At 38.9% G+C, this 14,164-nt stretch overlaps 1 protein-coding gene across 4 annotated transcripts; it reads right to left on the bottom strand.

The window, feature by feature from the left end:
- Positions 1 to 4,753: 4,753 nt before the first annotated feature.
- On the bottom strand, positions 4,754 to 13,746 carry gpr185b (G protein-coupled receptor 185 b). 4 transcript variants are annotated; one of them, XM_038302100.1, is made up of 2 exons: positions 13,718 to 13,746; positions 4,754 to 7,062 (listed from the first exon to the last, which is right to left on the bottom strand). In XM_038302100.1, the coding sequence occupies exon 2, from the start codon at positions 7,058 to 7,060 to the stop codon at positions 5,984 to 5,986; it is 1,077 nt and encodes a 358-aa protein (XP_038158028.1). In that variant the 5' UTR covers positions 7,061 to 7,062; positions 13,718 to 13,746; the 3' UTR covers positions 4,754 to 5,983. The 4 variants fall into 4 exon arrangements, with proteins under 4 accessions (XP_038158028.1, XP_038158030.1, XP_038158029.1 ...); XM_038302102.1 differs by lacking the exon at positions 13,718 to 13,746 and adding an exon at positions 13,560 to 13,596; XM_038302101.1 differs by lacking the exon at positions 13,718 to 13,746 and adding an exon at positions 13,320 to 13,538.
- Between the last annotated feature and the right edge of the window lie 418 nt (positions 13,747 to 14,164).

The raw sequence follows: 14,164 nt of genomic DNA, 5'->3' as shown, positions 1-14,164 counted from the left end.
TGGCATTTTGTTTTTAAGCTCTTACAGGCATCAGGCATTTTATTCTTACAGTTATAAAATAGTATTAGGTCACCTTTTCACTATAGTATGGTGCCTAGTGAATTTCAAAATAAATGCGTTCTTAAAGATGAAAATTTGAATCAATGCTTTATTTTTAATAGATGTAACTGGATAGTTTATTGTTTGGCAACTGTATTAATTTGAGTCGATGTATTGTTAAGCTCCTGCTATTTATGTGTGTATGTGTGTGGGGGGAGTGGGGGGTATTCTACTGGCAGTATTCAAACCTAGGTGTAGCAACTGAAGCTAAAAAAATAAAGCAAAAAATTTGATTAATTACAATTAATTATTGCCTTAGGAGGTTTGGAATTTAAATTTGGAATTTGTTTTCACAATTGGTCAATTAGGATCATTTTAAATTGAATTCTAATTTGAATTTTGTTTTTATTCATGTTACATTTGAGTGGTGTAAAAATTTATTCTAAAAATACACAAAAGAAATCTGTAAAGGGACAAATACTTTTTTCACAGCACAGAAGGTTTTAATTCAGTTTGTTCTGTTTAATGATCAATCATTAATTTTTTAATATAACCCTTTTCCTCTTTTTAATGTCTTTTCCAGCCTATCTGTTGAGATCTTGTTGTTGTTCTTTATCACAGATTCACACTCCGATGACTCCAGATTTTACAAAAAGAATCACCGTTGAATGAAAACGTATGTACATAAACCAAAAATAAGACACTAGTCAAAAAAATATGGCACTTTTCAGAATATTTAACCCCCCCAAAACAGAAACAGTAAACACTTATAAATAGGAATAACACATAAGAAGAGGAAGAAAAGTTCACATACACACACACTTACAGCAGCGAGCATATCTTTGAACTCATGCCCTGATGATAAACATTACAAAAATATACATTTCTATACAGCCTTGCATAAGAAAAAAACAACAAATACTCACTTGTACACTTTCTTAAAAGAAAAAAAATATAGTCAGGTGTAGCATCTGACAAAACCATTCAGCGAGTTTTTGTGTTTACAGTGACAGTTGAGTAATGGTTCCTTACAATTGGCTATGATTCTCAGAGAACGTATAGGACAGCAGACACAACCACCAACACACACACATACACACAGTGAGTGGTCGCTTCACTCCCGTCCCCAGGAATGGTTGAGTTAGTGCCATATTCACAGATGAGTGTTTTTAACCGATCCAACAACCACTTGGAGGACGTGCCAGATGGGACCATAAACATTATCTTAAAACAAAAAGTACTGCTTAGCCTGTTAGCGGCTCAGCCACTTCAGCTGAAAAATGTTTGAATTAACTTGTCGAGTTGCACCTCAAACAGCTGGCTTGAGGTTTATTTGTTTTTTTTCATGGTTTCCACCACAGTTGGATCAATTCTTAATTTTGGATAGTGTAATCCAGTGTAGTGTGTCTCAATTGTACAAATTTAGCTTGTTCTTAAAACCATATATAGGAGGGCACATGGTACCAACCTGTACCATACTATATGATTAAACAGACCAAATTTTTAAAATAAGGGCCAAAGGTAAAATATGGAGCCCATTAAGCAGAGAACACAATCTTTTTTCGTTAGCTCTAATAATAAATTGTCTATATTGTTTGTTTACATAAAGAATAAAAAAACAAATCTTTGCCAAGACAAGCTAGACTGTTTTAAAATCAAGACCAGAAAACATAAATATGTGTCTAAGTCATCAAGGTGCGTATTTGCATATGTTCACAGGTATATACATTTGTCAAACTAAGTATATCAGTCACTTCAATTCAGGTGAAAAATTCATGTTTATTGATTCGTAGTTTAACTGATAACATGTGTTCTCTTCACATTGGAAAGTTTTTCTATAATAAAGAAGTCCAAATGCTATTTTTTCTAGCAGGAGTTTGTGCACAAAATATCTCAGTAAAATTATTTCTGCCTGGATAACGAATCCAAACAAATATAATTGTTTTACTTATCCTTCTGAGATGTGTTTTATCCTTGATGTAAGAAAAAAGAAACATTGAGAAATTCTCCCAACTGGTCACGTAAAAAGCGAAAATAAAAATATTGCAGCTACATTTTTCAAAACAATAATTTCCATTTAGTTAAGCTAGGTAGAACCTTGAAATTGTTTACGGATCTCTTTTCAACATCAACATAACTTATCTTTATGTTTTTGGTGTAATTTGTTATCCAGAAAGAGTAAAATGTGAAAAAAAAAATAAAATAAAATAAGCTATGCTAAGTTAGCATTAGCATATAGCTAGAATCATTGTTAGATTCTAGATCTCTCATCCTGGTATTTCAATGCCTAATCTAAATTTAAGATAAGTCCACCAACAAAAACACTAAAATCTGCTTTAAGAGGCTAAAAAGATTCAAACTAATTTTAGGGAATTCTGTTTGTTTTACGCATTTAGATATCTGATTTCGTTTGTTTTTTTAGAAAGAGACAGACCTTGACAGTTAACAAATTTATGATCATCCTTATTGTCCCATCTAGCATTTCCAAAAACAAGTGCTTAGGCAAACCTTACAGTCAAACATGCCTAGAAGGAAAATGTCTGCTTCAAGTTCTAAAGTAAAATAGATCACTTTTAATTCCCCACATTCTTAAGTACCAAACTACATCCATCTCATTCTTCAAGCCTCAGGATAATTAAATGTATTTCACCTAATTATTGATGCTACTGGTTAACCATTAGGCAGTTACGTCAATACAATGTTCTAACAAAAGAGAGCAACAGCTGTGTTTTTTCTCAGTGGTGAGATAACCTCATATGGTAATTGAGTTTTTAGGGGTTTTTAAAATTACTAGAATTAACAACAACTAGCTTAATATAGACAAAAAAAATGTATCTCTATGAATTTACCATAAAGCATTCTGAGAAAAAAAAAAACAATAAAACATTTGTCCTGTCCAGATTTTTTTACCTTGTTCCACTGTGTTTCCAACTAACCCTTTTCTTTGTTTCTGCTTCTTAATTGTGGCTTTTTGTACACAGCAAAATGCGGCTGGACTTTATTGCAAGGGAGATTTTGTTCCAAAAAAGGCCAAAACCAAGGAAAGCCCCCTCCTCCCGCCAAAAGAAAAAAGAAGATAGAAATAAACTGTCTTTAAAAAGCCTCACTTTGACAGAAAATTGTGCAGCTGTTGTTTTGCCAACAGCGGCTGCAAAAACAACTGATTGTATTTTTCCTGTCAAGAAATGTAGAAAATTGTTTTTGTTTTGTTTTTTTACTTTTAATATACAGCATAGAAAATAATGAAACTGCTTCTTCTGTGCGCCATTTCAAAGTGATGATTTTTGCCTTAGTCTGCTGCAACATATTTGGTAGAAAGCAGGTCATTTAAAGTAACTCCCTGTTTTTGATTTAAAAATCTGCTTTTTTTCCCTAAAGTTTAAGATTGAACCTACAGCCCATATAGATTTTCCCAAAGCCAGCATACCTCCCACACATGCATATTAGCAGGATGCCAGTTGCTTAGTCATCTCTGAGGTTGTGCAGATGAACACAAGAGAAAAAACTGTGCAGATTCTTTTACTGCAGACAAAAGGTTGAAAATAATCACCTATTTAGCTCCTTCTCTAGCTACATCATCTAGCTGGTGCAGAGATTTTAATAACATGAGATGGATTTTCTTTTTCAGTGGGAAATATACCTTTAACCCCAGTGGAAGATGGTGTGTATGTGTGAGACTAAAGGCTGCATTAAAGTACATCTTTCCTGGCGTTTCTATTTCACGCCACGTCACCTCGCCTTTCTGGCTTCTCATTAACCTGCCGATCCTTCAGAGGAGCTCCCGGGCAGAGCTGCACAGCTTCTTCAAGGCGGGGAGAGAACAAGTCCAGCTACTGCTGACAGTCTGCAAGCAGGGGAATTGAAATGGAAGCCATACAGCAGCACAGACCAAAGCTATCTGATGTGTTGAAATTCAGAGCTGCTTTGAGTAAACGGTTGAATGGGGCCTCGGTAGACAGAAGATTCCCCTTTAGGCATCAAGCAGTTGTCCTAGACATTTTAAAAAGTTGCCGATTCAAAACCACTACATTATGTAGTCATTTGATACTTTCAATTAGAGAAAGCACCCAAGCAACAGTGGTCATCCAGCCAACTGGAGCATAGAATAAAGAATTGTTTTCTATCCCTAACCTGTAAGGCCCACTGCACACTGTTGATCAGCTAGCTGAAAGAAAGCCCTCTCATTTTTTTATTAACAACAATATTTTGGCCGTTTTGACATATTTACAATTTCCATTAAACCACAAACAGTTATTGTGTGTAAAACTAAAGCCTCGTATATCAGTCCGACTAATTTGACACTCTTTAAAAACTAATGCTGGTAAGCTACATATAGGCTGTATAACATATATGCTACATAAGCAGCATATCTGTTATACAGCCAACTGCAAGCACTGCTCCTTCTAGTTTACCTGCTTAAATCAGCTTATAAATTATGACAAAAATAAGATATAGTTTTGCACATTTAAAGCAATTAAATACTGCTGTTTGAAACACACTTTAAGTGTATTACCCCCATCTAAAAAGCTGGAGGGAGACATTTTGTGACTTTAAAATATAATGCTACCAAAACTGAGTTCCTCTGCAATTTGAAAAGTGCCTTTTGTCAAATCAAAATTATATTGCAAATGCAATTAATTGCCCAACAGTAATGTCTTTTTACTTGGTTTTCTTTGGGTTTATTGTTTAAATACAACAAAAAAAAAAATTTTCTTGATGAAAGTAAGAATCACATAACAGCCTAGATGTTTATGTCTGATAGAGAGAAAAAAATCCACCATTTTTTCCATTGCAATGTCAAGAACTCTGTTCTACGTATGGGCTTTGTGAATTTTCATATATATTTACTGTCAGTTCCACCTAACCAGATGAAATGGGACTTGTCCTTAAAGTCCCGTCTTCCATTCCCCATCAAGAGCCTATAAAAAAACAGCATAGCCTACTTTTTATCCCTCGCCCCCCATACTCTCAAACACACACCCACACCACAGCTGAGAGTATTTCCCAGGGTAGCTGTGCTCTGCAGTGGAGCTGTCCTTGGTGCTGAAATCAGCTCTTTGCTTTTCTAGTCCCAACCCAGCAGCAGCAGCCTGAGAAGCCTATTTTTCTTCAGACGCAGAGCAGGTTTTATGTCACGATGCCAAGGACAACACATGCCAGCTCTAAATTTAGCAATTCCTCCCTAAACTTTCCCCCCATTTATCAGTCAGTTAGATTGTTTTTGGGATGTTTAAGATGGAAGGCTGGGATGTTGGCTTTGGGTGAAAATATGGGCTTTAAGTGATGTAAAATGTTAAAGCTGAGTTCTGAATTTTCCAACTACTTCTCATAAAGGGAACATGGCTGATTTAGAGCAGATTCCTACGAAATGATCAAGAGATCACAATAAATATAGCTCATTAAGAATGTTGAAAGTCATTCATTTTGTATATTTAGCTCATTGTATTTTTATCCACACAGCAGTAGATTTCAAAGACAGGAGTGAAGACACGTACAGTATTTTAAGCATTCCTCCTGATTGCATAACCATCCAGAGCATCCTCTGGAGATTTAGTACAATTTTTTTTCACCCAAAAATCCCCTTCACACATATGCTACTCATTAGAGGCCTCATTTCTCTCATACCCAAAGAAAGAGAGAACTTTAAAAGATACCTTGAATCAGGATTTTGCAGTTGGTTTCCAGCTTTTCCCTTCCTGCTGTTGGTTGTTTTCCAGGCTACAAACAGGACATGGTATTTCTTAGCTCCTTCTTTTTTTTGACCATGCCTCCTCTCAGTCATCTGTCAGTGCCTCTTCAACTGTGGCCAGCTCAGCGTTTGTCATCAGCTTTCAGCCTTGATATGATGAGAAGAGCAAAGCCATCTTTCTATTTTCATCCCTAACTTCTGATCCTTTTACCGTGGTTCTTCATTTTGCATGAGTCTACACCAAAATCTTTCTTGCTACACATCACTGGAAGTCCTGGGTCTAAGGGAGAGGTTGGACGGGACGCAGCCACAGCAAGCCATCCATAGCGACTTCTGTATGTCCGGGTTCCGGAAAGCATAGATGACGGGGTTTATCACGGAGCAGCATGTGGCTGGAAGGACCGTGGCGTAGGTATATATCACGGGGTAGCTGGAGTCAGCCACAATGGAGTACATGGCGAATGGCAGCCAGCACACCCCGAAGGCACACAGGATGACCGACAATGTGGAGACCCCTTTGGTGGTGGAGATAGCCATGAACTGGTGCTGGACCGCTATCTGTTGAGCATGGCGGAACGCGATTTTGCAAATCTGAAGGTAGAGCTGCATCATAAGAGCGAAGACAAGGAGGAAGGTGACGGCGAGCACCACCGCATTGTTTTTGGTGACGGGCCAACAGATGCTGCATGTAGTTGGTTCCCTCAGACAGTTCCATCCCAGCACTGGCAGCAGACCTAGAGTGACACATGTCACCCAGATAAAAACCACCATCATGTAAGTGAATGTGACTGTCCGCTCAGTGTGATAGGTCAAGGCATTGTACAGCGACAGGTAACGATCAACAGTAATGGCGAGGATGTTAAATACTGATGCCGAAAACGCTGAGATGAGTATTCCAACTGACAGCAATGTCACAAACTCTACCGAGTTATCTATCAAATAGGTGAAAACAAAGTTTAAGATGAGGCCCAGACCGGCTAGGAGGTCTGACACAGCTAGTGATCCAATCAGAATGAACATGGGAGCACGGAGCGTCGGCGTGTAGAACAGCACTGCGATGACTAACGCATTCTCGCAGGAGATGAGCGTCCCTGTTACACACAGAGCAATATCCCAAGGGTTGACTTCCTGCACTGCGTTGAAGCTGGTGCCTGGCTGAAGGTCCGGACTCAAAGTTCGCAAGAAGGGTTCTGAAGAGGAATTAGTGGGATCCTCACTTACGTTCCAGGATGTCGAGGAATCGAAAGAGTCGAGGGGGGTGGAAGAGTTGAAGCCATTGCCACCACCACTGCTCATGGCTGCTGCTGCGGCGGCAGCCAAGGAAAAAACCATAGCTGGAGATATGAAAGAAAAAGAAGGAAAAGGGAAAGAAGGGAGGTAGAAGAATATTTTAGTACATTAAAAGGCAAAGTAGGAATTTGGTAAGTTTATAAAATGTATTAAATGTTTGTTTCAATGGTCATGGGTTTAAAAAAGATAAAGGTAAAAATGAAGAAAGGCAAATAGAGATGTTATTAGTTGTATCATTTTATGCAGAGTAGAGGTAAAAATAGATCTTAAGGCAATGGACTGTGTAACATTAAAAGTCAATTTTTTTCTCAAGTGAACTCTGATTTTTGATGCATTTTTGCTATCTGCATATATTCCAAAAGGACAGAGATTTCATGGTGGGTTGAAGTAGACCAAACACTTCTTATGCTCATGAACTACAATGAAATGTAGTAGGAATTAAGGTAAAAGCACATGAGAGTAGAAAGGATCTTTGCACTATGCGTAATTTCCAAAGCATAGAAAGAGAACTGGGGTCCACTTCACAAATTAGGTTTACTGAGAACTTTCTTACACCTGAAATCTAAGTTTTCTGTTTCACAAATAAAGTTTACTCAACCTCTGTCTGTTTTAGCGGTGACATTCACTCTAGAGTTCACCTAGTCAGGAACAAGTGTTTCCCAATAAACTCAGTGTTGTCTGTCTCCTGAGTCCTGAAATCCAATTACATTGTTTTATTCCCTGATTTAGACAGGAGAGTTTTCTTGTAGTTTCGTGCAAACAGTAAAAAGAAAATCATTTACTACGTCCTTTAGACACCATAGGTGTTAAAAACATAGCATGTCCTTTTGTCGAGAATACACTCAAGCGGCAATCATTCGCAGAGACTTAAATATTTAGAAGGAGAGGGTCATCGGACCGCATACTGTACCTTATATATTTAGAACGTTATCTTTAAGGGAGCTACTTTTTCACCTCACAATCCATCACATACATCCAGACCTTATCCGCCCTCACATTTGCATTACACAGACGTCTTTAACAGCTATTTAACAGAACTTGATATCAGTGAGAGCACATTGATGTGAGATAACAGCATTATAGAAAACAGCTGCACAGTCAGCAAACAGCTCCAGTCCCATAGAATGTCTTCAGACTGTGCCTTCTATACCTTCTAGTAGGTTTCTTATGGCTGATAATATTCAGAAATATTCAGAACATCTGCTACTATTTATCTATTTTATACTTTTTATCTACTAAGGATGGGCAATTGGACAAATCTATCGACCATTGACGATAGACTCCGCCTTTCAATGATAATTTTTAAGAGTGATTTTCTTTCGTCTTACGTTTAAATACAGATTTAATTTTAATAAAACAATAAAAATGAAAAATTCTCTCCTACAATGAAGCTGTGTGCTTTCCATAAAAAAAAATCTCCAGTTCAGTCTGACTTTGCAGATCTTTTGCAGATAAACAAATGAATAACAATCCAAAAAGTATAATTTCTCATAACATAGTTAAAATAACTGGAAGAGAGGAAACTATTCCCACTGGACCAAACTTATACGTATTTGACAAGAAAACAAGCATGTCAGTGTATTCTCATTATGAGTTCGTATGAAATCGTACGAAAAGTTATGCACCGTAATTTTGTACGTTTTGGATGTTTTTTTCGTCGTATGCGCATGCGCATCTTACGCACATATTCAAGAACACAGAATTTAAAATACAATTAGCCCTAACCCTGACCCTAAGATATAAAACAGCAAGCAATGTAGTTAGAGACATGAAGAAGTGATTATTGCACTGTTTTTCCCAGTTTTACGTCCGTCTGCGGATCTGCTTTTTTTGTCTGTCCGCCTGCGCATGCGCACTGACGCGGTTTTTTGAGGAAAAACGTCCAAAACGTGTGCATAACTTTTCATACGGTTTCATACGAACTGATAATGAGAATATGTTGAGCATGTTTACTTTATTGGGTTTTAGCAGTGTCCGCAAATGGTTATCAATATTACCAGCGGTGCAGAAGACGCGCTTTGAGGATGTGCATGTCCTAGTCAACTGCAAATATATCACCCCCTGCCATTTGTTGGACTGAGAAATATCGGTTGAAAAATGAAAAAATTCCAAACCTTTTTATCTACCTTATTTACAAACAACCTTTTTTTTTTTTTTACTGTGTTTTCAAGCTTTACTTTGAATGAATTCCACATTTTCCATCACATGGATTTAATGTGGTGAGTAAAGTAACTCAGCTGACGGGATATGATATTTCTGTTTTTTTGTTTGTTTAATATCATACAGATAAATTGTTTTATGACACATGAAGAACAACTAAAATTTTGTTAAGATTGCACATAAATAGGTTAATTAATTCCATAAGCAAAAAGAGAATTACCTTAGGATTAGGATTCATTTGGTCATAACTACTGAGCGCCCTGGTAGGTAGTAGGGGCAATCTAAAGCCATTCTATGGAACTGATAAACACTAATAATGGACATTTAATGGGATGATAACCTCTGAATCGGCTGCAAACAGCCACTTAGTATTCACTGTATAATGGAAGATCTCCACATCCATATTGTTATTTGATCCTAATTTCCATTACTGTGATTAGGAAGAAATATGTTTTAGATGTCAAACATACATATTGAGTCAAGCTGATAAATGTTAAAACAGCCACTTAATATTTCCAGATATATAAACTTAATTCTTACTAATACCATTTCTTTTCCACTTTCTGAAATTCAGTTTTTGCTGACAAATATGTAATTTAGAAAATCTACTGCATTGTTACAGTTCCAGCTTGGAATGCTATTTTCACCAGGAAGAATCCAATTTTAGTGATCTACAAATAGAACAACAGAGAAAGAAACTTATACATTAACTCAGGCAGAAATCTTTTCCTACACCATCTCACTCTCCTTTGCAGTTATAGTGCTGCAAAGGAGGCTATATTCTCCATTTTATTTCCATTTCTGGATTGAAATGTACATTTCCAAGGCACTTCTTCTTGCCTGTTGTTATGGTGACTTGTCAAATAGGGGCTCCACCGTTGATATGTTTTCATTACGCATTTGCTTGACTCTGAGCGAACCTACTCAGCGTTGATCAAACTAACTCACAGCAGCGGTTGTGAAACCAAAAACTCATCATTTCCAACCTCAGACTAGATCCATTCAGAGTTGAGGATTTGAGTCTGACTTTGTTAAACCTGCTGGTAAATATTCTGTTATCCAGGTCATAGGCATTCCAAAAAAAGAAAATTAAAAACACTCCACTGGACTTAGTTTCCAAGTTTGAAAACATTTGGCTTCCCAATCAGGAAGCTTTTTCAATTCAAAATGTCAGGAATAGCGTTGAGTTCAAGGTTTTATACAGTAGCCCATCAAAACCTTGTTTTTGTTTTGAAGACATGCATATTCAAACAGACAAAGCGGTCCACCCCTTTGGAGGGCCAAAAGACCCCCATTCGACAAGGGTGGACACTTTAGTCCATTTCCATTTGCATTTATTAAACCTCGAACTCAACACTATTCCTCACATTTTGACTTGAAAAAACTTCCTGGATGGGAAGCCAAACGTCTTCAAACTTGGAAACAAAGTCCAGTGGATTGTTTTTCATTTTCTTTTTTTGGAATTTCTGAAACCCGCTTTGTGAAATGGGCCTCTGATCGTCGTTCTTAAGCCCAAGATGAACTCCTTCTCTAGCAGCGGCATTTTGTGTTTAACTCTTTAGAATTGTCAATGCCCAACACTCATTTTGTTTGCAATGCTCTAAGCTAAACCTGCTGATTTTCATTTCCAGGTACCTTTGGTTCGGCAATAATGACAATTTTGAAAGCTGACTCAAGCTGTATCACTCTCCATGCATTTAAAGATTTATGAATTTGCAAGATGTGGATAAGAAAGTGGTCATCTTTGCATGTTTATGACATGTATTTTTTATAAGCTTATTTCTGGTGATCTTGTTCTAAGGAAAGTTCTTCCATTTTCATCTTGCACAGATGAAGCCTTCTAAATGGCTTGTGTGGCATCATTTGACATACTTGGCTAAAGGCTTACACAAAGATCTGTAAAACACTGCAATGATACACTATGCTAGCTATGCTGGAATCGTTACCAAATTGTGGCTAACACTGACATTTGTTAAGCCGGGCATACACTGTGAGATATTTCCAATCGTTGCACGCAGCTACAGCTCAAACTGTATGATGAAACCGCAGGGTTTAAAGGAAAATTCCGGTTTTTAACACTTTTAGCCCATTTTCTGTAGTGTCCAGGATGAAATCGAATGATCGACACCAAAATTTTGACAATTGGTCCTGTCTCTGCTATTTGGCTCATGCAGAATCCCCCCCTGGCTGCTTCAGAATGGCTTCCATTGTGCATGTCCGATAATGTCCTTAAAACAACCTTAAACTTTAAATATGCTACTCACCGTGTCGTCAGCACTGTTCAATGACGTTCCAAAAAAAGTTTCGTGAAGAAAAACCGTTCCTGTAGTGTTTTATTTAGCATTTTGTAAATCCCATTGAGTTCTGTTGGAATAGTCAATATCCCTCCGCCACCGGAAACGGAAATGGGGCCTGTTTACGCAGTTGTAGTCTTTTCGCAAGGCCCAAGTGTTTCTGCTTCACTCTGTGTACTCCGACGTCGAGGTGCTAACGTCTCTGTTAAACACTTTAAAAAACTCTGAAAATGGAATACGAAAGGTGGATTCTTGAGGAGGACATATTGGACTTTGAGTTTGACGGTAGAGGATACCGTCGCCAACTAGTGGTCTGGAGTGTGCAACGCTTCAGATTCGAACGGGAAGCGGAAGTTTATAAAATATATTTATTTTGGTGTCGATCATTCGATTTCATCCTGGACACTACAGAAAATGGGCTAAAAGTGTTAAAAACCGGAATTTTCCTTTAATAGTTCATGACTCACTAATGCGATCTTACGACGGCCGACTGAATTTCAAACCTGTTTGATTCTCTCCTGAGCTTACAATTCCTGATCACGAGGTGGTCTTGAGAGGCTAATCGCCCCTCGTGACCCCCTGTATACTACACGACGCACAATGCACAGCGAGGCTGAAACTCGGCCCGATCGAAAAGTTCTCGCACGACTGGAGAATCGGCTCGAAAAGGGCAAAAAAATCGTACAGTTTATGCCCGGCTTTAGCCACAACTTCATAGCTTCATGTTGCTTTCTCCTAAATGGCTACACCTCTTTTTATTATGATCATGAATTTGATTCTTTCAAGCTCAAAATTCACAATACGTTAAATAATCAAATCGTATTTAGGCTAAACTAAAAAAGTTTCAGAACCTTTTTTTCTGTTTCTTAACAAAAAATAACAACAGTTGAAACATATTGCATTATTTTTGTAGCTTCGGTCTTAGATAATGTTAGAGTTAGATATTCATTTAACACTATGTGTATGGCTGGATAACAATATACAGAATAAAGTTTGTTTAAACATTGATTTTATTTTGAAAAACAAAAAAAAGGATTGTCTAATTGCCAAGAAATAAAGCTAGAACTCATATGATTGTCATGAATTTAATACCATGTATCCTGCAATCTCAGCTCATGAGCAGGATGGCTACACTGCTAATAAACAGATAAACAAGACAGTCATTTCTATCCACCCAAACGTTCATTCATGAAAGCAAGCATCTACTTGACCCTTAAGCACCCACGTTGTGCAGCCGCCCACTCACACTCCTGATGGTTTTTTTCGGTGTTGTTTTTTTGATACCACAACAAGAGCAGGTGTGGACAGACTCACACACACTTTCACTCATGGGATGGAGGTATTCCTTCCATTTTAGCTTGAAGGCAACATGACACATGCAACACAATTAAATCCCCCCAGTTTGCGCCATCCAGAGCCTGAGCGCACCGCGTCCTTACCTTTCAGAAGCGGAACAGAGTCCAAGATTCTAGTTTTTCTTACAGTCTGAACCATCTTCCCCTTATTCTATTTTTAGAGCATCTCCAAAAATGGTGCATGACGTCCCGGGGCACGGCGCAGCGCTGCTGTTTAATTCACCAGCGGCGTGGACGCGAGCGCGCAAAGATGCGTGTGCGCGTTTTCCTTTAAATAAATAAAAAAGAAGAGCGCTCTAAATCCGGATTGTGATCCACATCGTATGCTGCAGCTGCGCTAAATTTAGTGCATTGCCAGAGCGAGCGCGAATGTCGAGTTTCATTCATAAAAAAGAGAGGAGGGGGTGCAGTTGATCATCCCTCACGCGCACTTCCCACTTTACACCCCTCCTCCTCGCCATCTCAGTTTCTTTCACACACACACACACACACCTGACAACTCTTCTTTCACGAGCAGAAATACACGCACGGGGAACGTGAACGCGCCGCCAACATCAATGCCTGCAAAGCGGCCAAGGGAAGGTCACCGCCGCCGCACACCCTGCAGCTCTCCATGGTGGCCGGTCCATTCCCTGCGGTAACGGTTGCGGGGTTCATCCGCATGCACCGGTGCAGCATAAAAAGCCCGCTCTGAGTGTCAGAGGGGGGGAGAAAGAAAAAAAAAAGGGCTACCTTGATCCGCTTCACTCAGCTGCAGCAGTGCGGTCCCTGAGCCAGCAAGGGGGGGAGGATGAGAGGGGGAGGTTATGCAGGTGGGGGGGATGTTGGATTAAAAGTGGGAATAAATGGGAAAACATGCCACATATATAGGAAATTAAAATATAAATTACCAGCTCCTCGTCTTTTTCGTCTCCCCTTTGAAGGATGCCTTTGAAGCCCCTTTCTCCTCCTCTAAGAGCCGGTTGTGTCTTCTTCCAGGGTTTCCCTCCCCTGTCTCCTTTTTTTTTTTCTTTTTTTTCTTTTAGGACCCCGCCAGTCAGCGGCGCGCGCTATATCCTCCAGTTGGCATGGTTATTAGCCTTCTCTAGACGAGCTCCGTCCTCGCGCTGCACATCCTCGGCCCCTTATTGGATGCGCGTGTCACTCTCCCGGTCTGACGTCAGAAGTCTCCGCTGCTACAGTCACCGTCTGCATGCTCGGTGTGTGAATCACGGCGTGAGGGAGATTGTACTCACTCACCTTAACCAAACAACTTCATTCAGCTTCTAATATTGCGCGCTGATTGATCTCCACAAGAAAAAAACACTGATTCACTGAGAAGGGGAAATGTTTGGGAA

Source organism: Cyprinodon tularosa, unplaced genomic scaffold (assembly GCF_016077235.1).
Source record: "Cyprinodon tularosa strain WSP-4 unplaced genomic scaffold, ASM1607723v1 ctg482, whole genome shotgun sequence".
Classification (NCBI taxonomy): Eukaryota; Metazoa; Chordata; class Actinopteri; order Cyprinodontiformes; family Cyprinodontidae; genus Cyprinodon; species Cyprinodon tularosa.
The sequence above is the reverse complement of the archived record's forward strand: the minus strand, read 5'-3'. Positions and strand labels throughout refer to the sequence as shown.